This window comes from Engystomops pustulosus, chromosome 2, assembly GCF_040894005.1.
Source record: "Engystomops pustulosus chromosome 2, aEngPut4.maternal, whole genome shotgun sequence".
NCBI classification, from domain to species: Eukaryota; Metazoa; Chordata; class Amphibia; order Anura; family Leptodactylidae; genus Engystomops; species Engystomops pustulosus.
The window spans coordinates 80,467,996-80,494,899 of record NC_092412.1 but is presented as its reverse complement, the minus strand read 5'-3'; the positions used below and the strand labels follow the sequence as shown (position 1 = coordinate 80,494,899).

Below are 26,904 nucleotides of genomic sequence, written 5' to 3'. Positions count from 1 at the left end.
ATGTCCAGCCCAGAGTCATGATCTAAACCCCATAGAACATCTGGAAATCATTGGTGACAAAGTTATGGCCAAGAAACCCACAAACAGTCACAGAAATGTGGAAGAGACTGGAAAAAGAGTGGATCAACATCACACTACAGCAGTTTGAGAGACTAGTGAGTCCATAGATGTGCTGAAGTCTTTCAAAGCAAAATCTGTACTTCCTACTGATTGGTGACTAATGTAAACTTAAAGAGAACCCATCATGCACATTAACCCGCCCAATATAAAGGCTTCATATAAAAAAATATGATTAAATAGCATTGCCCTTATCCCTAAATGGTTCCTTTCCAAGGCTGCAATGTTTCAAATATCTGTTTCTAAACCTATATGCAACTCACCTAATATGGGTCCATCACACTAATTGAGTCCTGCATATAAAATTTTTATTTGCATTGCCCTGCCTCCTTGTTCCTGATTGACAGGCTATAATATTTTGCTGTATAATATTCTCTGTTACATCATTGGGCACTTAAAGTCATGTAACTAGGATCATCAAAGGTTCTGTTACATCTGCAATGTCCATGTATGTATCTGATCAAATGAAATCACAGCATGCCTCCATGGAGGATGGGGAGAAGTAGAAATCCTTGGAGGATGGGGAGGAGAAGAAGTTGATTGAAACATGATGTGACTTTATGTATGGTATACATGCATAGTATACATTTTGCTAAGGTTAGGAGTCTAAAGGACCTGTGATTATGTAATTCTGGTAACATGACATGCCAAAAAGAGGAATGGGACATGGGGAGGAGAATATGGGAGGGGTTGGCCGAGCAGGATACACCTTCTCAGATGCCAGGGAATGTAATATAAAGTTGATTTATGTGGAAGTAAGGGAAACAATTTTTAACTAAAAGAAGTGTATCAGTTAATAGGGGTCCATGGGAACCTGTCACTAGCTGTATATGTGAAAATGTGGTGACAGGTTCCCTTTAAGCAAATGTAATCATAATCTTTTTCTGTGATACAGTCATTTCAGTTCTCTAATTATGTTCATCACGTTTTTTGCAAAATAAAGTTTTAAGATAGATATACTTTGGTAGTTTTGTAAAACTGTTCTAGTGGCATGGTTCCATAAAAAAAATCAAAATGTTGATCATACATGGGGGCAGATTTATCAAGCTGTCTGAAATTCAGAATATTTCTAGTTGCCCATGGCAACCAATCACAGCTCAACTTTCATTTTACCAATGCTCATGAATATTTTAAAGGGGAGCTTTCAGACAGCTGGATAAATCTGCCCCATTGTTCTCTAATATGTATATACATATAATAAGAGGTCGCGATAGCGCCTCTACAAGCATCTATGACGCATGTAGAGGCTGATTTACTCCCACCAAAAAATCACCAAGCCTATAAATACGCTTGGTGATGTTTTTTTTGTTTAGGCATCGGCTGACGGCTCCGAGCGGTGCCAGCGCTCACTGCGTTCCGGCTCACAGCGCGCCGTCACCAGAGGCCCCTGCCAGGCCAGCTTTCTGGAGGGGGCAAACCTATAGAAGGTCATGTGACCGGAGCTTAGGTCACATGACGTGCTACAACAGCCGCTGGGAGTAGCTCCGCCCATCCCCTTGGCTGTGTGTGATCGTGCACACAGTGCCATGCCATCAAGAGAATTGAGCTGTCTATGGGATGCTTTACTGTGACAGGGGCCGATATTATCAGTCCCCTGTGACCCTACCCCTGTTTACAATGAGAGGCTGCAGGGAGAATGCTATATGCAACCTCTCTGCATGCCTCTCTATACAGATCACTGATAACAGTCATCCAATGGGCTTTTACCATTAGATCACTGTTATCTGTGATCTATATAAAAGAAAAGCAGGGACCACATATATAATATGTTCCTTGCTAAATTTGCTCCTGTAAAAAATAATAAAAATTAAAAGATTAAAATCACCCCCATTTCCCTAGAACTGATATAAAACTTAATAAACTGTACAAATCCCAAACATGTTAGGTCTCGCCGAGTCACAAAATGCCCTGATCAAAATATAAAACCAGTTATTCCTGGCAGTGAACCGCATAACAGATAATAGCGCACAAATGTGTGAAACGCCACTTTAACACTATATGACATCACATAAAATTTTTTAAAGAGGAACTGTCACCCCAAAAATGAGCCCCAACAAATGTGCCCCCCCCCCCCAGCACGTCCCTGTGTAAGCCTGGCACTGTGAAGAAGAAAGTCTGCGGCTGCGCTGTATATAAAGAATACCGGTGTATATGAAGAATCACAGCCACTGTCAATGCAGCGCGGCCGCGCTGTGTATACAGGTCCCCGCTGACAGGGGCGGGCTGGGGGGGTGTCGGCCGGCCCTCTAATGAATACGGCCGACTGCACTGACACAAGATACGAGAATCCGACCTCTTATTTAGTAAGAGGTCGGATCAGTTTAAATCAACTTAGCACAAATACATTTTTTTAAAAACTGGCTGGGGAGAGGATTATGGGGTGGACATTTGTTGGGGCTCATTTTTGGGGTGACAGGTCCTCTTTAATAACAATTGACCAACAGGCTGTACAGTCCTCAAAATGGCAGCAATGAAAACATCATCTCACCTCACCTGACATTTTACACAGTTCCGTACACCAAAGTATGAAGAAGTTATTAGCGTCAGAAGATGGCAAATTTGATGTTTGAATACATTTTCAGAAATTCATAAAACCTACATAAATTTGCTATCACTGTGATCTTACCGAACCAAAGAATAAAGTAGACTTATCATTTGGAGCGCACAGTGAAAATCATAAAAACAGATCCCACCAGAAGTGTTTTTTAACCAAGTTCACCACATTTATAATTTTTTCCGATCTCCCAGTACACAACATGGAATAATAAATAACGTCACTGAGACGTAAAAATTTTTATGCAAAAAATAAGCCCTCACACAGCTCTGTCCATGGAAAGGTATAGATTTTTGAGGGTGGAGAAAAATGCGCCAAAGCGAAGGGGTTAGAACTATAGACGACTAGTTTGTATTGTTGAAAATTTCATACTCCTCTTCAGCTAAAAAATACTCCTCAAAAACGGTGAGAAGAGTATTATTACACTTCTGGCAAAATGTTAGTGCGACCTCTGCATATAATTTTGTGTGTTTACAGTGCGTTTCCAGCTTCTTGATTTTGATGACTGATCCATAGGAAAGGTTATCAATATCAAATTGAAAGGGGTTTGTCATATAAGATCCCCTTGATCTGATTGTGGTGGACTCCAGCACCTGCAACAATACAGAGAGCAGAGCTGGAATAGCTCCATTCTATGTCTAATGGCAGAGTTTGGTTATTGCAACCCTGCAAATGGACAGGTCGGTTTTTATATCCTTTTCAGATGGGTACAAGAATGCTAAACATACTTTCAAGACAATGACACTGTAAATCCACAAGACCCACACAATTATAACAATGTGATAGCATTTATTCCAGATGTTTAGAACAGTTTTAAATACAAAGTAATAAAAAAATAAGTATTATCACATGATTAAATAAAATAGAGATAAAACATATCAGTGGAAAGAGCAGTCTTCCTCATCGCTTGTACCAGTCTGGAGCTTCCCTCTTTGTCTGCAATGATGAGAAAAATAAGAAATATTAATAATGAGGCCATTAAATAAATGTTTGAATATGGAGTATCTGCCTACTGCTTGCACTACTATGCTCTTCTGACTACTTCAAAACTAATGGAAGAATTTTACAATTTCCAGAGAACTTGTTTCATACACGAGGTAAACACTGGCATTGCCCAATATTAGGTAGAATATGAGATTATACTTCTTAGATTCTGCAAGGCAGCTTGAATATTTAGTTTGGCTAAATGTCTCAGGCATAAAAATGTTAGTAAGTTACATAATATTTCTCTGCTCAAAACATTTAAGAAGTACTCTTTGCAGAAAACCTTCCAGGGTACTATTAATAGAAAAGCTAATGAGCATGCTCCCCAGCCATGTGCTGTTTTATACACCATAAACGATGTCCACTTACTTTAATTGCTATAATTCTAATAATAACAACATTCTACACAGCTCAGTGTTATACCTTGAGTAAAACTAGAAGGAGCAGAGCACGAGGATTCTAACTTTAGAGTCCTAAGCATCCCTTTATCATTTCTCATACGAGAAAAGGAATACGAGTCAAAGCCCTCACACAGTTCCAAAATAAAATTGTGAAATTGCGGCTTGCAGAATATGGAGAAACAAATGCTGGCCCTTTCTATTCAAAATAGGAACACAGTGTCAAGACGTGCGATCCGGTTAGTGCATTGGTTCAATTTTCACAAAACCAAACATAGTGAGGAAGATGCATGAACCTGTCTACGAGGGCGGTTCAATAAGTACCCCTGTTAGAAACGAAGAGACCATTTTTTCAAAATGTTTTTTTTATTTTTCATCATAGTCCCCTTTTAGAAAGATACACTTCTCCCAACATTCCTGCCATTTTTAACCCCTCCAAAAATTAGGATTTGTTGAACTCTCCAAAATATACTTCTGTCTAGCCATTGATTTTTTTTTTTCCTGCGAGCCATTTCTTCACGTTAGGCAACAAGAAAAAGTTGCAGGGAGCCAGGTCGGGTGAATACAGGGGTGTGGCAGCAATTCATAACGCAATTCATGCAGCTTGGCGGCGACAACTCTGGATGAATGTGCTGGTGCGTTATGTTGAAACAGCACCTTTTTTGCCAAATGCGGCCGTGTATCCTTCAATTTTTTGTCGAAATGGTCCAAAAACTCACTTTAGTATTGTCCAGGGATAGTTCTTCCTTTTTCTAAAAAAATCCATGAGGATGAGGCCGTTTGCATCCCAAAAAATCGTTGCCATGACCTTTCCGGCCGATGGGACAGTCTTTGCCTTCTTTGGAGCAGATTCCCCGGGAGAAATCCATTGTTTTGATTGTTGCTTAGTTTCTCGTGTGTAATTATGAATCCAGGTTTCATCAGCGGCGACAATTAGACGCAAAAACTCCTTTGGATCTCGCTTAAATTGCTCCAAAAACTGCATCAAAGTTAACAGCTGCATCTGCTTGTTGTTCACTGTGGGCCGACAATGTTTTCATCACCAACTTATCACGCAATGTATTAATTGCCATTCCGGTTGACACACCTATGGCCTCTGCTACTTTTCGCACTTTCGTTGGTCAATCAGCGAGTATCATGTCGTGGACTTTTTGAATGATTTCTCCGGTAACCACGGCTGCGGGGCATCCTGGTCGCTCCTCATCAAAATCTTTTAAATTTGTTGAACCAATATTTAACTGTGGTCATAGATGGCAAAGTGTCCCCATAAACAGCATCCAACTTTGCTTTTATCTCCTCGCATTTTTTCCCATCCAAAAACAAAAAAGCAAAATTACCGAACGATATTGCCAAATCCAAACAAACCAATCAATCAGTCTGCAATTTGTTTTGCTGTCGTTTGATACGATGAAAACACCAACTTCTCTCAGGAACGCCCTCTGTCGTCAAACACGGGTACTTATTGAACCGCCCTCGTAAGCCGCAATTCTCATGTAATTTCAGTTGGAAATGCACATTTATCATGGGTTTTAGACCCTTTTCGGACACTTTTAAGACTCGTCCGAAAAAGGGACCTGACTTATGGGAAAGGAGGTGTAGTCTAGCCTGGGTGCCAAAAAGTGTAGTTGGTGCGTCACAAAAATTTTGCCATGTGCCACAAAATTCTGCCATAATCTGGGCCAACTAATAGCTGGTCAAAACCTGACTGCTCCAGATAAATCATCCAGCATTGTCTATTCACCGACAGTATTAATAAATTTTGCCTAGTGTGTCCTGTGCCTTTTGCCAAGGATTCAACTATTTTGGTCACATAACTCAGATCTTCCACTGGAGCCAAAAATAAAGATCCTACCAATTCTTCCATATACATCCAGGCTCAATTTGTCCAATGGGGTGTCATGGTTTGATGGAGAAGATGGTGGAAGATGCTTACATCCAGGGAGAAAAAGAATAAGGGCATATTGCCATGGGTGGTCAGGGAATTGCAGAACGTGAGCTGGCCGGTGGCATGCCAATTCTTATATGCCCAATCATGTACATATTAGATAACGGACCAGTCATGCTGAAATTATCTGACTTTTCTGAAATCTGAACGGGCCCCTAACAACTCTTTTCCATAGGTAGTTGTCTATGAAGTCCAAAGGCTCTAAGGTTGAATTGTGTACCGAGTCACATTTAGCACCATATAATTAGCCAACTCATTACTAACAGTCTCAAAGTTCTACCCCTTAAAAATGTTTTGCTTCCAGTATGTGGTCTACCAGTCATCACTACCTCATCAGTATGGAAGATAAGCATGGAACAATGTGTAACAATAGTCAATGTCAAATACTAAAAAAACAACATGGTCAGTCACAGTGGAAATGAAAACTCAAAGTCATAAAAATTGCAGATAAACTAAGAATTCTCAATCCACAACTTTATGGCTGTTATAAAGTGTCACATGTAACAAATGACGGTTTACGATTAACTACAAGCAATATTAGAGCAGAGATGAAACACTTACAAATAGAGTTGGCTGAGGTAGAAATACATTCTCATCCTGGCGGGTCTGTAATGCCGGTTCTGGTGATGCAGACTTTGCTTTAATTGAGTGACTCCTCACATGTTCTCTAGATCGGAGTAAAACATCCACTGGTCGCTTATTCTTAAGACCAATTAAGACTTGTTTCATCTCAGCCAACTCCTGTAAAGAAAATGATTGAGAAAGTTCACTAGACAGTTCCTCTTGAGACTATAGGATTACAGGACAGCCGATTTACAGACAACCCATAGTTACAGACAGACCCCTCTGACCTCTGGTGAAGCTTTCTGAATGCTTTACTATAGCCCCAGATTGCAATTATCAGATGTAAGGTATCAGCAATGAAGCTTTCAGTTAAAAAGAAACCAAGGGGGGGGGGCACTACTCAAGTTTAGTCTCCCAATAAGACTTGTAGCCAAAAAAGGAGTAACAAAAAGCTGGGGCGAGAGATCGTAAAAATATGTAGTGGTGCTCTAGCTCTCATAGTCCAAAAAGAACAATAACATGCATAGTGTAAAAAAGAAAACGAGCTGGCACTCACCATATAAAATTTTTCAGTCTTTATTCCAGAACAACGTTAAAATCATGATGCAGGAGAGAGGGATCACACAGGAGCCCACGAGAGGCCTCTCATCAGCTACACATGAATCTGATGTTCTGCTATAACATGGCAGCCTGGATCTGTTGTATCTCTCCTAAACACACACAGGCTTCAGGGTGCGCCATCACCAGGAAGCACATAAAGGAGCCATTACACCATTATACCTCACATCATTATACAGTCTGTCAGTCATGTGTATAGGAGTATCTCGTACACACAGGCTAAAGGGGGTGTGGACACCAGCACCAGGAAGCACATAGAGGAGCCAGCACCAGGAGTGTCACATCATTATACAGACTGTCAGTCATGTGTATAGGAATATCTCATACACACACAGGGAGCAGGGGGCGTGGCCGCCAGCACTAGGAAGCACATAGAGGAGTCATTACACCATTATACCTCACATCATTATATAAGCTGTCAGTCAAGTACTGGGGTTGTGGCTGTGCAACCCACTTATAAATATGCTGGACAGCTGAATATGATAAAGATTCATTGGACATCTCTCAGGTCATTTGCATACAGCTTTAATACCTCATTGTTTAAGTTTACAGGCATGTAGAGGGACAATGAAGGAATAGAGGCAATGCTTTCTAATGGCAGTTTATAAAAATATATTTAGTTTCAGGGGTTAATTTGCCTGACGGGTTCTCTTTAAATAGTTTTACCTAAACCCTTCTCTAAAGATTGAGAGATGCTAATAAAGAGGTATTAAAGAGCATTACTGTAGTTTAAGGGGACCCTCAGATTCCCATTTTAGCTTTAAAGTTTGTGCCCCCTGTGAAGATGTGGCAAAGAAAAGCCAGAGCACTCTCTAACTCTTCTAAATGGCTGGAGATACTTGTAGCCTTATCAGAATAGGTTATTGGGAGATTGGTAAATGACACAAGACACATATATATATATGTATGCATATAAATAATGAGCACACTGAAACATAAGACATCTATATTATGGCATGAGTTCATTTTACTGATTTCACATTCCATCACCTAAGTGGTGAAATAATGAAGATGTGTTTCTTTAAAATTAGAATTGGACAATTAAACTGAATAATTCATGTGTTTTCTAGTAAAATAGCAAGATAATGTTTTCAATAACATTAAATCAGAAACCTCTTGAGAGGGTTTAGAATGTCCATGTCTGGCCTCTATGTTTTTACGCTCCAGCGTATACTAAATGCATCTTGGTTAAGAATAGGTTTATACACCTGAATAAATCCCTGCATTTTTTGTGCAAAGTGTGAATCTGTGACACGTATTAACTCCTTTTGTGTGTCCTTCTCCAACAGGGCCATGCTTTGATGATCGTGTTGAATATGAGTGTTGGACTGTTGGATGAGTTTTCTGTTGCTCTGACTTTTGTACACAAATCACTTAATATGGTCTGTTACTCTTATTTTAACAGGTTGCCTACTCATGACGTAAATGCTTGTCCTAATCAGAGGGCCGTTGCATTAGGTCAAGAACTTTTGTCCTGATGATTGGGCTGGCATATTGAGTGTGTCAGCCCAACCAACAGCAGGAAACCGGCTGTTATATGCAGGCAGGGAACCGCTAGGCGATCCGACGGTTTCGGACTGAGCTTGGGATTTAATATTTAAATTTTGTCGCAAGACATGCACTTACATACACCAGGAAGAGGTAGGTGAACACCGTCGGACCTGAGCGGGGAAGCGACACATGCAGGATATCGGGAGTACAATATTAGTAAATCAGTCCATGATCGTCAGACAACGCACAGCGGGAATTGCGACAGGACCGGATAAATAAATGTTCCCCAACATGTACATATTTGGTGTCTCCTTAAAGGGAACCTGTCATCAGGAGCCCTTCACATTCCCAAAGAGTCTTTATATACTAAAATTGGCTTTCTCCGATAAAAAAAATTATTTAGATCATAGTTTACCTTTCTGTATGTGGAGCCGTGTCTCTAGTTCCACGGAGTGGCCAGTGAGGAGTGGGGCAGACATGTATGACGTCTTAAGGGGGGAGGATATATGGGGACGGGGAAACCACTCCTCACTTGACACACCCATGGGACTAGGGACACAGCTATGCATACATGCAAACTTTAATCTAACTTCTCCTTTTGAAGGAAAAAACAGTTTTATGATAAAACTCTTGGGCAACGTGTACTCTATTCTTTGTAGGGGCATAGGGGGGCGAGAAAAAGGGCTCCTGATGACAGGTTCACTTTAATCACACTAACCAACAGAATAGCTATTTTATTTATATACTGTAGGCCAACCGTGTAAACTAGTAGCGGAATCCGAATCGTTTTAATTCTATTACCCTAAAGGAAAGGGTTAATAATTGTTTTCCAAAATTATTATTAAAAATTACTGTACCCTAAAAATGAAGTCATTGGAAACTACAACTCAAGATAATAATTAAAAAAAGAAAGTGACGTCTTCTGGAATTCAAGCAGCAAAAAAGAAAACAAAGGCCAAAATAGGCCTTCACTTTAAGGCACCATTGTTGTGGGGGTCTTAGCTTAGCCCCGTTCAAGAGAAGCAGACCTATTTTTCCTTTGTAATGGAACCAATTTAAGAACTTTATATAGGAAACCTGCAGCATGGAGTCGCACTGAATCACACACTGGATTCACACTGAAACTTTCAATATTTTCTTTACCGATTTTCAAAACCAGAAACTTTATTCCACATCTTAACGTGATGAATAAGACAGAGTATGTGCCTTGGTATTTCACATTATCCATTTGCATAAGTAAGCCATGTGCAGTGGCATGCACAGCAGCTGTTTAGGAAGGCTGCATAGCTGATGCCAACACACTGCTCCGAGTTGTAAACTCTGCAGTCATGTTGCCAGGGGGATACATAGACTGAATTGCTTGATGAAAATAGCTCAGACAGATATATCAGTATCTACATGCTCCATCATTAGAGATAACATCAGGCTATGTTTTGACATTAACAAGTGGTCTGTGTACTTGTGTCACAGGATCTAGGCAAGCAAAACAACACCAATAATTAAAAGATTACCGGGAAATACTCCCAAACACTGTCAGACCTCTACTTTGAGGATTTGTACATATGTAGCAGGCTATGCTTTCTTAACACACACAGGAGCCATGTAAGCTATATCCTCCTATCTTTCACATGAGCAACCTGGATGAACTTCCTCACATTATGCGCAGGTTTCTCTTCAGAAATTCCAGAGTGATGATGACTTGATATGAAGTGTTAAGGTACTGGCAATGACATGAGTTTCTGTACATGGGAAACTACACTCACCGGCCACTTTATTAGGTACACCTGTCCAACTGCTCGTTAACACTTAATTTCTAATCAGCCAATCACATGGCAGCAACTCAGTGCATTTAGGCATGTAGACATGGTCAAGACAATCTCCTGCAGTTCAAACCGAGCATCAGTATGAGGAAGAAAGGTGATTTGAGTGCCTTCGAACGTGGCATGGTTGTTGGTGCCAGAAGGGCTGGTCTGAGTATTTCAGAAACTGCTGATCTAATGGGATTTTCACGCACAACCATCTCTAGGGTTTACAGAGAATGGTCCAAAAAAGAAAAAACATCCAGTGAGCGGCAGGTCTGTGGGCGGAAATGCCTTGTTGATGCCAGAGGTCCGAGGAGAATGGGCAGACTGGTTCGAGCTGATAGAAAGGCAACAGTGACTCAAATCGCCACACGTTACAACCAAGGTAGGCAGAAGAGCATCTCTGAACGCACAGTACGTCGAACTTTGAGGCAGATGGGCTACAGCAGCAGAAGACCACACCGGGTGCCACTCCTTTCAGCTAAGAACAGGAAACTGAGGCTACAATTTGCACAAGCTCATCGAAATTGGACAGTAGAAGATTGGAAAAATGTTGCCTGGTCTGATGACTCGATTTCTGCTGCGACATTCGGATGGTAGGGTCAGAATTTGGCGTCAACAACATGAAAGCATGGATCCATCCTGCCTTGTATCAACGGTTCAGGCTGGTGGTGGTGGTGTCATGGTGTGGGGAATATTTTGTTGGCACTCTTTGGGTCCCTTGGTACCAATTGAGCATTGTTGCAACGCCACAGCCTACCTGAGTATTGTTGCTGACCATGTCCATCCCTTTTATGACCACAATGTACCCAACATCTGGCTACTTTCAGCAGGATAATGCGCCATGTCATAAAGCTGGAATCATCTCTGGTTTCTTGAACATGACAATGAGTTCACTGTACTCAAATGGCCTCCACAGTCACCAGATCTCAATCCAATAGAGCATCTTTGGGATGTGGTGGAACGGGAGATTCATATCATGGATGTGCAACCGACAAATCTGCGGCAACTGTGTGATGCCATCATGTCAATATGGACCAAAATCTCTGAGGAATGCTTCCAGCACCTTGTTGAATCTATGCCATGAAGAATTGAGGCAGTTCTGAAGGCAAAAGGGGGTCCAACCCGTTACTAGCATGGTGTACCTAATAAAGTGGCCGGTGAGTGTATTTGCATTTGATTACACATGTGATCATTATACACAACTCAACATGACACCACAGCATCCAAGCTGTGCAACCATTGCTAACCGGTGGGAAAGAACTTGTTCAGCTGTATTCACACACACACGCACGCACACCTACTGAAACATCTAAAGATTATAGGGGGAGATTTATCATCAAGTTTATGAGGTAAAACTGTTCTAGTTGCAACCAATCAGAGCTCAGCTTTTATTTTATACACAGCTGTAGGAAAGTGAAAGCTGAGCTCTGGTTGGGTTCCATATGCAACTAAAATAGATAAAACTCTCCCATTGGGGGTGATTTATGATTAGTCATATGTAGCTTCTTGGTGTATAAGTGTTGCAAATTTTTGAGCAAACAATTTTTGCGGGTTTTTATAGAGAAGAAAAACGCAACTCTAAAGGCTCGCAATGGCAGGAAAGAATACACCACAGAGTGTGCAACTGAGAATTTTTCAAAAGAACTTTGCTCAATTTTGATGTTTTTACTCAAAGCAGAAATTGAGCAGATGTTAAACATACGTGCGACTGGTGCAGCCTATTCGCATAGAGCACACACAGATGATAGTCACATCAGAAGGCATTTAACACTGCACATACACCGGACTATAAATCCAACTGTGCAAAACCTGCCAGTCTAACACATCTGCTCAAAATCCTGCCTAATGATCAATCTCCCCCATTGTGTCTAGGGTCCATGTGGCTGCTTAGGCAAGATGGCTGCCCATGCCCTTAACTTAGAGGACTGCTGCCTGAACTTGGAGAATTTGTTGTTAACCTCTATTGATGTTTAATATCATTTATCCAATCCTTTTGTGTATGTGTATGACATCAGCCTTCTCCCTACTCAGAGCACATAGTCAGTAGATGTATTGGTAAAGATTGTTGGCTATGGCTACGCAATACCCAAAGGGGCGGAATTAACCATACTCAAGACAATATAAACTTGGGTTTACTCCTTGAAACCTCCTTCCAAGTGCTAGCATGGAGAGCTTCTCTAAGATGCCAGCGACTGCCACTTTGTGAGACTTGGCATGTGAATGCATCAAATTAATTAGAATTTCTGGTATTTATTTTCATGCATTGTGAACCAAACATACCTTGAGAATGATGTAGCTACACTGATGCAGAAACATATCTTGTTTTATCCCTGAGCCGAATGGTTTTGCTCAAAAAACAATTATAAAATTCAGTACCTCGGGAAAGCTGGGTTGCATGCTGACTGCTGTTCATAAACACATTACCCGGAGCTTCCTGAACTGTCCAGACAGGACTAATCCACCTGAACTGGATGACTCATATGCAGCAGCTGGGGGATGGTGTAGCAATTGATTACTTCTGCCTGTTAGGGACAATACAGTGATTACATCATTCTCCGGAGCAGCTCATAACTTATGTGAGAGGAGCAGCATGGACCCAGACAAAGGAGCGACAGAGCCTTATTATCATAATTTAATAAAAAAAATTTCAGCAAAACCACTCGGATCAGCGATTAAACAAGATATGTTTCTGCATCAGTTTAGCTACAACATTCTCAAGGTATGTTTGGTTCACAATAGATGAATACAAATGGTAGATTTCCTTTAATGTTCAATTTTCTGTGCAGTTGCTGATTCAGGGGAAACTTGTGACTGACCGATGGCAGAAAGCTGGGAAAAAAATTAAACTCACTGAACACATGTACTTTTTCAACCCATCAAAAACTATGTGGAGTCCAGGCTGAGTGTGTGCTTACCCTTGAGGGATCCCCCTTGTTTTCTTCACAGCCGCCATGGCAACTTCAACATATTAATAATGCAGGGGAATTTGTGTGCTTTCAGATAGATGTCTATTCTTTTTAAAAAATAAATAGTAATTTTCATTATTATTCTGTTTCTGGGAACATGTGATGGGCACCAGCATTACAGGGAATTTCTTTGGAAGAACATCTTTTTATGAAAATATGGCAAGTTAAATGAAGGAATGAATGACTAATACTGTGTGGGCTAGTATAAAAGTGGCATCAATAAATATGTGCACAATGCTAAACCTGCATGAGAGGAGGAGAGGAGTATTACAAGTAGGGCTGTGCACTTCATACATGTCACAGCACATATATACTAACGTTTAGTAGTACAGTATTTTTCGGACTATAAGGTGCACCGGATTATAAGGCGCACCATCAATAAATGACTGCTAAAACGTCTAGGTTCATATATAAGGTGCACCGGATTATAAGGATGAATGACCAGCAGGAGGCAGACCTGTGCACAGATCAAGGCAGCTGTAAGTATGGTTCAGATACAAGGCGCGCCTTATAGTCTGAAAAATACGGTAATTGTAATACTCCAACATCTTTACATCTATAGGTTTCCATGTGAGTTTGTGGCTCAGAATGTGGCAGCCTGACTTCGGTTTCCATGCATGAATTGTCAAGTGGGTGTTACCAGTTGGGGTGTGTATCCCTGCACAGTTTGACAATGTCGGCACTGATTGGACATCATCAGACTGTTGACGCCTTGATCGCTAACTACTGAAAAACTAAAATGGCACAAGTTAGAAGAATATATAATGAAAAATAGTTTTTGAATCCTAAAAAGTTTTTGACATTTGACATGTCAGGAGTAGTGACAGGTCTTTATATCGCAAAGAAAAATAATTATGAAAGCGTGGAGAAGCCGAATAGGTGATTTTTGCTGGAAAGTGTCACAATGTTAATTGTTTTCGTAACTTGACACAATGGATGAAATAGCACATATTAAACATTAGGTAAAGGGTCACAAGCTACAAGACTCAGAATAAAACCGGAAAGTACAAGACTGAGTAATGGAGAACCATTTCTAGCAGGTAGCCCCTTATCTTTACAATGTGTGTACACTGGACGTTATCATATTTCTACAAAGCACAAATCCCATACTGCCTTGGGTAATATAACATATACTTTAGACCTTTAAAAGTGCTTAGGCATGTTAAATCACAATGACAAATTTTAGCTTTATCACATGTCTGTATATACCTGCATTCATGTTATCCTCGTTGTTAGCAGAGCATGGTGCCCTTCTTATTGATGAGAATGACTAATGTAGAAATATTGAGAAACAAATTGAATATCTATAGAGATTAATGTGCAGCATGAATAGACAGGCACTTCATGTCTAGGCTGTACATGCTCACATCTGAGATATGGTCTACATATGACCACTACACTGGTGCACAAAAATGCCTCGTAATGTTAAGGTTTTCCCTAGAAAAAAACACAAGAATATATGTCCATAAAGCTATAGATGGCCGCAATGGGCACAGGAAGTATACCGTGACGTTCATAATTTATTGGTCTATTCTCCTTCCTGCTACCGCCACTCAGAGGCTGCAGCTGTCATGTGACCCCCGAAACATCCCCCACAACGCAGAAACAGGGAGCTGGAGGGCGGTCAGTCCTTTTTACATCTTTCAATCTTTCAATGTTGCTTGTATATCACTGGTATATTATACATATACATTATCATGTAAAGGAGATATACCATCAAAATCAAGCATGACAAACCAGGGGCACTTACTCATAGATCCATGGATCATGACTACAGTAACCTTCCTTGTAAAATCAACCTTCAAAATTATGCTAATAATTCAGAAGGGTTTCCTGGGGGTGTTACCAGGGCCTCTCTGGCATGTGCAAAGAGCACTTTCCCCTACCACTGTGGGCTGAAACTTCCTCTGCTGCCATGGGATTACAATAGACAGAGGGAGGGGATAGTGCATTTGTTGCTTTTAGAAGGAAGGAGTCCATACATACAAATTTAAGCAGATTACCACAGTCACGGTGCCTTTAATGATAGATTTCTTTAAATTTGTACTTGTCTGCATGCCACACTAGAAAGACAACCCCTATAAATAGCTGCTCGGTAATGGACATACGGATTTTAACAGGAATTTGTTTTATGGGGATGAATTTTCTACAAGGATTTCATAAACAGTAAAAGGTAATGCCTGGCTGACCTATCATAACCTTTGGTATATCTCTGTCTTAGCAAAAACTTGTATTTCCTGTGAAATAACAACTCTACAGTATTTTCTGCATTGCATTCTTCCTTTTGAATTTCTTTTTAGAAATTGATGTATAAATTGTTAGCATTCACTTTGTCCCTACACAGTCTGATTCCATTCCATTTGAAAATGTTTTGCAGTACTCCAGAAAAACAAGGTGCGGGACAGCATCCAAATTTGCCCAATCTTGGCCTGTTTACATAATGCAGCAGAAACATCCCACGTACCAGACTATAGCCCAAATCGCCCATATATAATCCACTACGGCTCTCACTTTATGCAAGGTGAGCACCACTGGACTTTAGCACTCTCTGCCTCCTTCCCTTCACTCTAGGGAAAGTTCTTCCAGAACTATTTCATCAAGTATACAAGTATTAACAAAAGTAAACTAATACGTCGGTGTGTTTAAAGCTCATCTATTAACATACACATTCACACTACAGCCGTTTTTTTTAGGAAGACTTTTCCCTGTCAGTATTTTTTTGGGGTTATGGGAAGAGACTCAAGGGTACTGGATGTGCAGACTTAATTAAGGGAAAAGTCATTTTAATGAGTTCATTTTGTACAGTAACAGCGTTCTACATAAAGTTTGAGAAGCAGAGTTCAGACTTTAATAAGCTCACAATAAAGGATTTACTACTATATTCCTACACTCACGTCGCCTGTTTACTCGCATTTCCTATGTGACTTGGATCTGTATCAGAAAGAGTCTAATTCAGGAGCCCATGCCATATGCCATTACAAGATTACCTTACTAAGTTTGTTAGTGTACTTAAAACGTTCATTTATTCTAAAATAATAGCGCAGAGGATTCCCAAAGCTTTGGTAATACATTATATCCTTATCAGTGTTTACATCAAGAAGCACTCCTGTGGAGAATGACTTCAGAGTTTACACAGCTGCAACTCTATAAAATTTCATTTAACTCCCTGACACCCTGCCAACCAGGCCTATGTGACTTCATGTGGTCAGATGCTTTCAGACTCTGACCACCTACAATCCTGAGGGCAAAGCGCTAAAGCACCAACATGCCACTTCAATCCGCTAAACTGACCAAATTAAGTAAATACTTTAGTTGGAAACGACATTACAAATACTGTTAACACCATCAACCTCAAGACTGGACATAGCTGAACATAGAGCGGGAGAAGATAAGTACATCAACTTTTATCAGTAGGGACGTACAGGCGGCTCTGCATTTGTTATCAAACAAAGGGCATGATGTTGGGAGGTATAGATGAGCTAAGATATAGATTGTCAGTAGTGGATGTAATAATCCTGTGATGTAAATGCGGTGACTGCTGCACAGAAAACTCCATTACTATTATTATTAGGCCTAGTGGCCAAAGGATCTAGTACTATTTTTTTTTAATTAAAAGCAAGTGGGGGCTGATGGGTGGGGGTCTCAGTGAAAAAAACCCTCATGGATCCCGAGAACAGGTGTCCAATGTAGCCCTGTTGCACCCTGAAATGACTAGAGCAGCCGGTCGCACATGTTCTGGCTGCCCTGTTCATATCTATAGACAGAAATAAATGATGCAAAAAAATGTAAGCAGCACTCCAGGACGTCAGGTGTCAAAGGTGAAGTAGATGAAGTTTATTCCATGTTTAAAGGTAGAGCATAGTACAGCAGCGACGTTTCGGCTCAGAAGAGCCTTTATCAAGCTGAGCCGAAACGTCGCTGCTGTACTATGCTGTACCTTTAAACATGGAATAAACTTCATCTACTTCACCTTTGACACCTGACGTCCTGGAGTGCTGCTTACATTTATTTGCATCATTTGTATCTGGAGGATCCGTAGCCCGATCTCAGTGAGCCTGCACCCACCTTCTTCTCCTCTTTTTTATTTCCAAAGTGTGCTGTTTGTAATTTCTACAAGTATAGACAGAAATAGCCGAGCGCCATAATCTCGGCAATCTCTAGAACATAAAGCCCAATCATGAAATAAAGCTTGATTATTTTATAACAAAATGTTTTTCACTATCCTAAAATATATGGTCACAACACATTTACTTATCTTTGCTAAAAAGGACACTTTTACAGTTTGCTTAAAGAGGCATGAATCATGTTCACACCTTCCCATGTACATGTTCATTTTAAGAGCAGGATTTTATTTATTTAAAAGTTTTAATTTTTTTCAAATGCAAATGTAAAGCCGTGGATTCTTTAAAAACAGAAACAGCATAAAGAGTCATACATCTAGTTACCACTGTAAGAATTACAAAAATGCACACAGGAAAGGGCATCTTTATAAATGATTTTATTAAAGGAAATCTACCATCAAAATCCAGCATAATAAACCAGGGACACTTACTCAAAGGTCCCGCCACCATGACTGTGGTAATCTTATATTTGTTATCCATGGCCTCCTTCCTTCTAAAAGCTTTTAAAATTATGCTAATGAGCCAGTGGGGCTACCCTAGCCCTTCTGTGATCTAGCTTTACAGGTTGTCACACTGTCTCACTCTCCCCCTTGCTTCCTCAGTACAGTGAGAAGTTCCTACAGAGGGAAGGATGAGGCAGTGTAAAAGCCTGTAAAACCAGACCAAAGAGGGGTTTCGGTAGACCCTAAGGTGCATTAGCATAATTTAAGAGTTAATTATAGAAGGAAGGAGGCCATGGATAACAAATATAAAATGACCACAGTCACAGTGCCTGGATCTATGAGTAATTGTCCCTGGTTTATCATGCTGGATTTTTATGGTAGATTTCCTTTAAGAAAAAGTTGAATAGCTTGGTCCTTTAGTTCTCAGGAGAGTTAAGCTGCAAGTGAAAAAATACTGTACCAAGAGGCTTATAGATCACTTTCACATCATCTTCTGTGAACTTAGGCTATATTCACACTGCCGTTGCCCGCCCGTACCGTACTGTAGTGGGCAACGGCAGTGCATGGAGAGAGGAGGAGGAGGTGAGCGCAGCTCACCCCCGCCCCTCTCCATAGGAAGTAATGGCGCACGGCGCCGTATTACGGGAAAAGATAGGACAGGTCCTATCTTTTTCCCGGGTACGGTGCGCCCACTGCCGTCTATAGAGGACGTATATCGGCCATATATACATTGGCCGTATATACGTCCTCCATACGTTAGTGTGAATGTAGCCTTATTGTGATGCAGAGCTACAGTATTGCAGAGCCAATTGTATCAATACCAGAGAACCCCATCTAGTTTATTAAGACTAGAGAGACCATTCAATGTCATTTTAATTTCCCATATAAAGCACTGGAATAAGTATTACAGCAGATGTGGAATAATTTGTATTCTACACTTTATATAATAAAATACAAGCCACAATATTAAAAATAATACAGCAAAATCTAACATATAATTTAATTAAAATAAAAGTAAACAAAACCTAATATTTCTCATAAATGGCTCTCCTTAGGCGACTGACAATGTCATCTGTCTATTCAGACAAACTATTTCCATTCCAGTTTTAGAAAGCTGACGGCATTACACACATTGCACCATTTCACCAAAGCCAAGTCTGTTTTGGACTCCCTTCCCTAGTGGCAGGAGCGATTTCCTTTTCCCCTACTTATACTGTCTGCACAAAGAGCACTTTGCTGAATTTTTAACAGTGAAATGAAGACCATCTTTTTTGCTCCTATACACATTATTTTATTAGCACCACTTCTTACACCTTACTGAATCTACAATTATTGCATTATTACTTTCATATTCTGCATAGATGCATATGTTAACTGATTAGCTTGCAAACTTTCCTTCAGATCCCTATTTGACCCCTTGAAGTATAGCTTTTGGCTACATTCTACAGACAGCCATGCCTAATGAATAATGACGTGCCGTCTAGCAAATCAAGTTGCACAAGACGATTTTCTAGTCTTTTTTTTTGTAAAATCTGCACAGACCTTTAAGCAACAGTTTGGGGAGATTTATTAATCTGTCTACAACAGCATTCCGTAATTTGCACTAACAAACACAGCCTGTGCCACATGTATAAACAGTTTTAGACAGTTTGTACCCACTAGTTGGACCAAATATTGCTGATCCAACCAAATTTTGTCCCAGTTGGAGTAAAATATTACTAACAGGTGCAAAGTACAACTAAACAGTCTTAAACTAAGACGGATTTATCATCCAGTATCAGACTCTTATATTAATCTTGTGCAGCATAAGACTTCTAGTCTAACTCTGCACTGTCTTATCTTACCTTACTTTTCATAAATCTGCCCCATTGTCTCTTCGGACCCCAAATATTAAATTAGTTGTTTTATCAGTACAATTTAATAATACGTATACCAACAGTCATAACGTACAGTATAATTTGTAAATTTCTAGTTTATACCTATTCCCAAATCATCATCAAGCAACATGATCTCAGCTGACACATTGCTAGGCCTCAACCACAGACATATCTTTGGTCTATGTGCTAGCTCCTATCACCCAGTGATGGCTGATGTAAAATTCCAAAGTGTGGGCTAGGACTCTCTAAGCAAACACTTCATGATACCTCTGTGCTATGAGATGCTGTGTGCTGACAATGTGCTTTGATTATCAGGGTTCAGGTTTATCTACACCTGTATTTAGGTTCTGAACATTCTACTAGCATCTGACACATAGAAAAAGAGAGATGAGACAGATTAGAGATGAGAGATGAGATCCATGAGCTAGATATAAAATACACACAATGACGCTTTCAGCTCTGCTAACTCACCTATAACACACACAGTCAACTTATGACCTTATGTTTCTGTAATTTGTAGAGCAACTCTCTGGACATTGCTTGCCTGACATTGTAAGGGGAAGAGCAGGAGGCATTTCAGTGTGCAGACAAGAGAAGCTATTTAGGAGAAGAATCCGACCATGGTCGGAAGATTCACGGTCAGATCCAGGGCACCCTTTAAGTATTAAGAAAGTATTTCTTAGTAGTACTAGTACTACTAGTGAAAAATGTCTTCTTCTACTACTTTATATACCATTCAAAAAAAAGTGAGCTGAAAAAGTACCTGCCTACATATAAACCATGAAAAAATGAGTAGTTTAGGTAAAATGCCTTAGGTTTTTACCAACCTTTTTCAATACACCTTTTAATAGAGGTTCATATATAGCAACAATGTAAAGACGATGAAAACAATGAAGTATTACAAAATAACATCTCTAGGGCTGACACAAAATAAAGAGATCTGGTGTTCCTAAAATATTTTCATTGGGCGTTGATCTGACAATTTGACGCAGCAATTGTTTTGCATCAGAAAGAAAAAATGTTTTGGATTCAACAGCGCAATATTCCTTTAGATCAGTGATAATAAAATGTTGACTTCTGACACTTGTAATTTTCATGTTATTTAAAAGGATCCCAGCCAATGAAACATTTCATACTTTTCATGCCAATCCAATGAATTTAGGGTGTGGCATTCTATTTTTCACTCTCAATGTAATAATTTACTACCCTATTAAAGGAAACCTACCTCTTGGAAATGGTCATTCTGACCCACACCAACCTGCACATAAGTGGAGCTGAGCTGATGCAGGCACATATTTTGGTTAAACCTATAATCCATCCTTTCGTTTTGGTGGCTGCACGTAGTTCTGAGATAGTACGCGCAGCCGCCATGTGAGTCGGTGATGCGCATGCCCCAATGCTCCTGAGGGCTCGGTGACGTCACCGGCTCTCAGAAGCGAGGAAGGGAGGGTGGGGGGAGGCAGGGACGGCACTCTGCATGCCCGCCCCATTATGCTAATGCCCAAGCGCTGTGACGTACAGAGAAGTGCCGAGTGGGTTATTAGCAAAGATAGAAATCTATAGTTATAACAAAATAGATGGATTATATGTGCCTGCATCAGCTCAGCTCCACTTATGTGCAGGTTAGTTTGGGTTAGAACGACCATTTCCAAGTGGCAGGTTTCCTTTAAGGTAGATTTGGTGGTAAGTGCCTCTAATATTTTTAGGGCTAATCCTTTACTCCACTATATCTTTTATTATCTTTAAATCAGGGAATTTGCTAATTTTCTAAAGAGGCTACAGGGGTATGGAGTAACCGGAGCTGAGGCTAAACGGCATGGCTACTCCATACCCCAGTAGCCTCTTTGATCGGCCTACCTGATAGCTTCAGCACACAGCTACGAGGAGCTGCGCGGCTTGCAAAGATCGCAGGCTGGCGGCTGCAAAATTTTCAGCTCCAAAGCCTGAGCTACTGCGCAGAACTCCAGTTTAGCGGACGAGTGAAGCTATCTGGTGCATTAGATGCACCTATCACCGGATCTACCTAAATAGGTAGATCCGTGGTAATAGGTTTCCTTTAAAAGGGTCAATCAGCATGCTTATCCTTACAGCAGCTTGTGTAGATGATATGACTGCAAAGATGATTTTATTACACTATAAATATATATTACAATGTGAGTATTCAAGTGCACCCAAAGAATCCTAAATTCAGACAACAAAATATGTATGATTTTTGTAACATTTTTCACCAATATAACGGAGACCCTATCGAAGGTCTAGCAACATTTCTAACATCACTGTATGTGATTGGCTTCTTGTAAGTATTCTCAAAGTGAACTCTCCACACAATTCAAGTCCATTCCACGGACAGCAGGAAGGTCTAGATAGATTGATACAGTGAAAACAGACAACTATCCAGAAAAAATTAGATACTCCAAATTTCATGCATAGTAGCCATCTTCTTCAAAATACTACAAAGCTTCTTATAAGTGTTCTTCAAGAGAACATGTCACACAAATGTAGAACAATCCACAGATAGCAGGAGGAAGGATGAAGATTGTACAGTGCAAGTGTTCCTAAAGACCAATCCTTACTCCATATTTCTTGCATAGTAGTCATCTTCTTCAAGAAAACTACTAAATATGTCATTTGGGTAGTCATCTCATACAGGTTTCACTATATTTCAGTCATGAAGACATTCCTCTCAGTAACGGACAGCCCCCATCATGAACAGCTGTGCACACAGCAATCTCATATTCTATTTCTCTGAAGTTAGTTACATGATCTCAATAGCTTTCATTTTTTTTTTCAAATAAAGGAATTTGTTATCCATTTTAAATAAATAACTATAATTTTAACAAAATCTGAAAAGCCCTGAAAAGTTCATTGCAGTCCTAATGGAGAGGGAGGGTTAAAAAATTTGCGGGTGGTCCAGGTCCAGAACAAACGTTACAGAAGTATCTTCCTCCCAGGGCATCAATCGTTAGTTGTAACAGCTATGTTAACATGTACTGTGAAAAGTAACATTATAAACACTGGAATGTCATTGTTATGTGTATTGTAATGTTTCCCATGTTTTATATTTATTTTATTTCACAGGCAAGCTCATAGAGAAGAAAGAATTTTTTTGTAAAAATCTAGGCCTGCTAGTCACATTTTAAAACATTTGGTGAAATTCAACATTTTTTTTTATACTGTAAAAGTTAATGTGAGAAACACAACAGAATTTAGGCTTTTTTTTTTTTACTTTTCAGGAAGAGGAATTCCGTACCATATAACAAGGTGATTTACTCTTCAGTTTCAGTTTAATAGTCATCAAAGGAAATTCAGTGAAGCTACAACATACATAACATGAATAATATGGGAATAATCTTCCTGATTCTGTCACTTGAAGAGTTACAAGATGAATCAGAAAGGGGGAGTCATAACTAATAAGTTCACGTATTTGTAGATTCTGGGATTACACAAGTGATGTATATCGAAGTTGAAATGGTTACACAATAAAAGTTGCCACTTAGACGTTTGTATCTGTGCCCTAGTTCCATTGCATATGATCTATATAAGAGCAACCCAACTGTGGTGTTAATACACAACATAAGCACAAACAATGAAAACCGTACCTCTCGATGATTGAGAAGCTTTTCCAAATCTGCCGCCATTTGATTTTTGACACGGAGTAGAGAAGACTTTTCTTTATTTAACTTACTAAAAAACAAGATAGATCATGAAGATGTTGGACAAAGGATGCTACAGTCCAGTCAGTATTTATGCAGTGATATATTATATGTACTGTATTCAGCATTATCATTTCAGAGGAGACATGCTTTTTGCCACATTTCGGATTCCACATATAAAACATCGATATTGGCAGCAGAAAAGTAGACCATACATTTTTTTCTCTTTTTTTATTGACCGAAGTGTAAGACAAGGCGCCTTAAATGGAGCAGTGTGACCCACAGAAGCTCAGTTTGATTCTGGGTTTTGTACTATCATTATTATTTAATAGAGCACCCTTAATTCCATGGTGCTGAGCATCCAGCAAAAGGTTCACATATTATCACATTAAGAAGTGTAAGTACAAAATACAAAAACAACAGTGACCAGAAAAGTAAAAGGAAAATGCCCATCACAGCGTGTCACTGAAAACATCAGGCATCTCCCAATATCAAACATTTAAATATATAGAAACATTGTTAGGATATACATTTCTTCACATATAAAAGTAAAGGTCAAATCATACATTGTCCATATATAAATATGTGAAAATATCAAAAGCAAGTTCGTCTGTCAATCTTCTAATATTCTACTAGGTCTAAATGCCGTCCTATGGCCCTACTCATTGCTTATAGTATGACTTTTTGTAATACCATGGTTTTTTGTGGCCAAAAATTAATGACGGAAAAAACATTATCAGTGTTATTTATTGAAAAATAATACGAGAGGTTGGGATTCTGTAACAACACTTTAGAAAGTCTATTTGTAGTGCAGCACTGACCGCACGTCTATTTCCAGTATAGTAGGGGTAAGTGCTATAATAATGTCACAATGAACATGAGACATATATAGTATAAAGAAGAAAATACCATCTTCCTACAATGACTAAGATAATGAGATCTGAGTTTCTTTTTCTGGGAAAGACAATCTTTTACAATGTCATGTAAAAATACCACTGCTTGTTTAGCTGTCATGGTAACAGGTATTTGTTATGTTACACATTTCCTCAGGTGCTCAGTTTACTGACGTATTCTGTACAGGGACACCTCCAGTCACAGTATAATCTGTACAGACAGACAGCTACCTAGTGCAGGTTTCTCTAGATCTGGCTGAACAGTAAAAGAAAAAAACTTCTACACGGACATAGCTGCTGACATACAGGTAATGCAGAGTCTTTTCCATGACGTCACCTAAAGCAATTCTGAATTCCAGAGATGCACAGCACTTATATAAGACAATAAAACGGCTGTCCAGGATCAATTTCTTTTTCAACTTTGACTGGAACTAGCATCACGTTCTTTGAAATTATAACCCTGCTATTGCATCTGAGCACCATTATCTTAAATAAGGTGCAAAGCCATCACATGGGCACAAGTGGCGAAATTTATGATAAAGGCAGAGACCCAGGAAACACTTATTTATTCTTTCAGATCCCCAAAACCTTCTGATTGTTACTGCTCTCACCCAAAGGGCAATCAGTAAAGGAAGCATCTTCTAGTCATGCTCGCCATATGTACTAAGATGATAGCTTAGTAGCCAATACAAAAATTATAACGGTAGTAATGTAAGAGAATGTGATGACGAGGCATGACAAAGGATTTCCTATTGCAAGTTAACATTTCTATAAGAAACTTTCAAAACTTCCTTAGTTTTTCAAAGCAACTTCAGTTCTGTTTTCAACCTTCTTTATTTTTGTTTTTGAATGAGTTGTGGAAGGCAGGGAGTTCAAAGAGACAATTGAAGACATTAGGTGTACTTTTAGCTTGTTCCCCATCGCTCTGCAGGTCATGCCGCAAGAGGCTCTGGGAAGTTCAATTGGCCTGAACTACACTATAACTAATGCACCAGTGCGGCTTGTCCCTGACCATTGCATATCCCTGACCACTCCATGTCCTGCGCATCGGGAATTGAGACTTTTTCAAGTCTTTGCTTTTGTTTCACTCACCAGTTATGCAGGTTTCATTCACACTACATATGATGGCGCTATGTAAATAAAGTTTATTATTATATAGAAACTGGGAGAAATATACAGTATTTACTGTATAAGGAAGAGGAACATGGAAAAAGTATTGTGGATAAAGGCAAATTATCATTACAACAAAAATTATAACATATTACAATGTTTTTCATATGAAAATGTGCAAAAAATATGGAATATGGGCGTACACGGTAAGGTAAGAAAACTACTCATTGTTCATAGACAGTTAAAATAAAAACTTCAAGTATGACTAATCTATGAACTTAGTTACATTTCTTAACTGGTGTGAGCTGTGCCTATGTAATCCTTAGAAGAAAGCTGCAATCTCATTTGGCTCATGACAAAGGAAACTCCCTGATGTAGAACAATCAACAAATCTAAAAAAAATAAGAAATAGCGATTTTACACCACACTTAACTTATATTCAACACAGTGTCTATTTTAGCCCCTTTATGTGCTTTACATTTGTTTTTTGCAGCTGTTAAAGCATAACTAAACTATTGAAAGCTAATTTTTCTTATTTCTAAAATGAATAGAGAAGGTGATAAAAATGAACTTAGTAGTTAACTTTATAAAGTAAAGCAGCTTCTTGTGCCCTTTTTTCCTGCTTTTTCTCCCGCAGTGAGCAGGGTATCTGAAAGCATTTGAAGCTTGATCACCTCAGGCAGATAAGGAAGCCCCCTATACCTAGATAACTTTTACCTTGATTATCCAAAGACTGACTGTAAAGGAATAAGTCATTGTACAATTTATCAGGTTCCATTATCTTGTTATCTAGTTGTTAGTGGTGTAGAAAGAACGCTGATTTACACAAACTGCTTAAATAAGCTAGAAGGGAAGGAGAAAAAGAAGGATAGAGGAACACGTTTCTTTAATAAATGAAAAGTTAATTTACAAAATTTTGTATAAAATTTATTTAAGCTTAAAGATGTTTAAGAAAAAGCCATAAGTACCTGTGCTAGTGGTTGTGACTGGAGGAAATGCTTAACTTTTTAAGTAACCATAGCATGGCGGGGTTTGTGCTTCGATATTGCTCACCGTTTTTATGATCATTTTGATCCCATGGGGTGTGATCTTGCGTTGAGTCCCTGATCGAGGGAGATTCCATTTTCTAATTATTGCTCCCATACTTGATTTTTTTCAAACCAAGCTGCTTGCCTAATGCAGATTCAGTCTGGTGCGGGTCTACAATTTTGTTTCTGGTGTCCTTTGGAAGTTCTTTGGTCTTCACCATAGTGGAGTTTGGAGTGCGACTCTTTGAACTTGTTATCAGTATAAAAATACAACTATCCACAACCTCAAACAGCTTCCATTACTACAGGTATTGAGTGGAGAACAGAGGAGCCTCTT

General features: G+C 39.5%; 1 protein-coding gene across 2 annotated transcripts in view; it reads right to left on the bottom strand.

The window, feature by feature from the left end:
- Positions 1-3,440: 3,440 nt before the first annotated feature.
- The window catches only part of PIBF1 (progesterone immunomodulatory binding factor 1), a 113,065-nt gene continuing 89,601 nt past the window's right edge, over positions 3,441-26,904 (bottom strand). The window contains exons 16-18 of one of the 2 annotated variants that reach the window (XM_072135332.1): positions 23,483-23,567; positions 6,560-6,739; positions 3,441-3,607 (exon numbers count right to left, since the gene is read on the bottom strand). In XM_072135332.1, the coding sequence (XP_071991433.1) occupies positions 3,572-3,607; positions 6,560-6,739; positions 23,483-23,567 (301 nt within the window). In that variant the 3' untranslated portion in view covers positions 3,441-3,571. Of the gene's footprint in view, positions 3,608-6,559; positions 6,740-23,480; positions 23,568-25,825; positions 25,932-26,904 lie in introns of those variants that run through there. The other variant, XR_011853117.1, reaches the window with a different exon arrangement.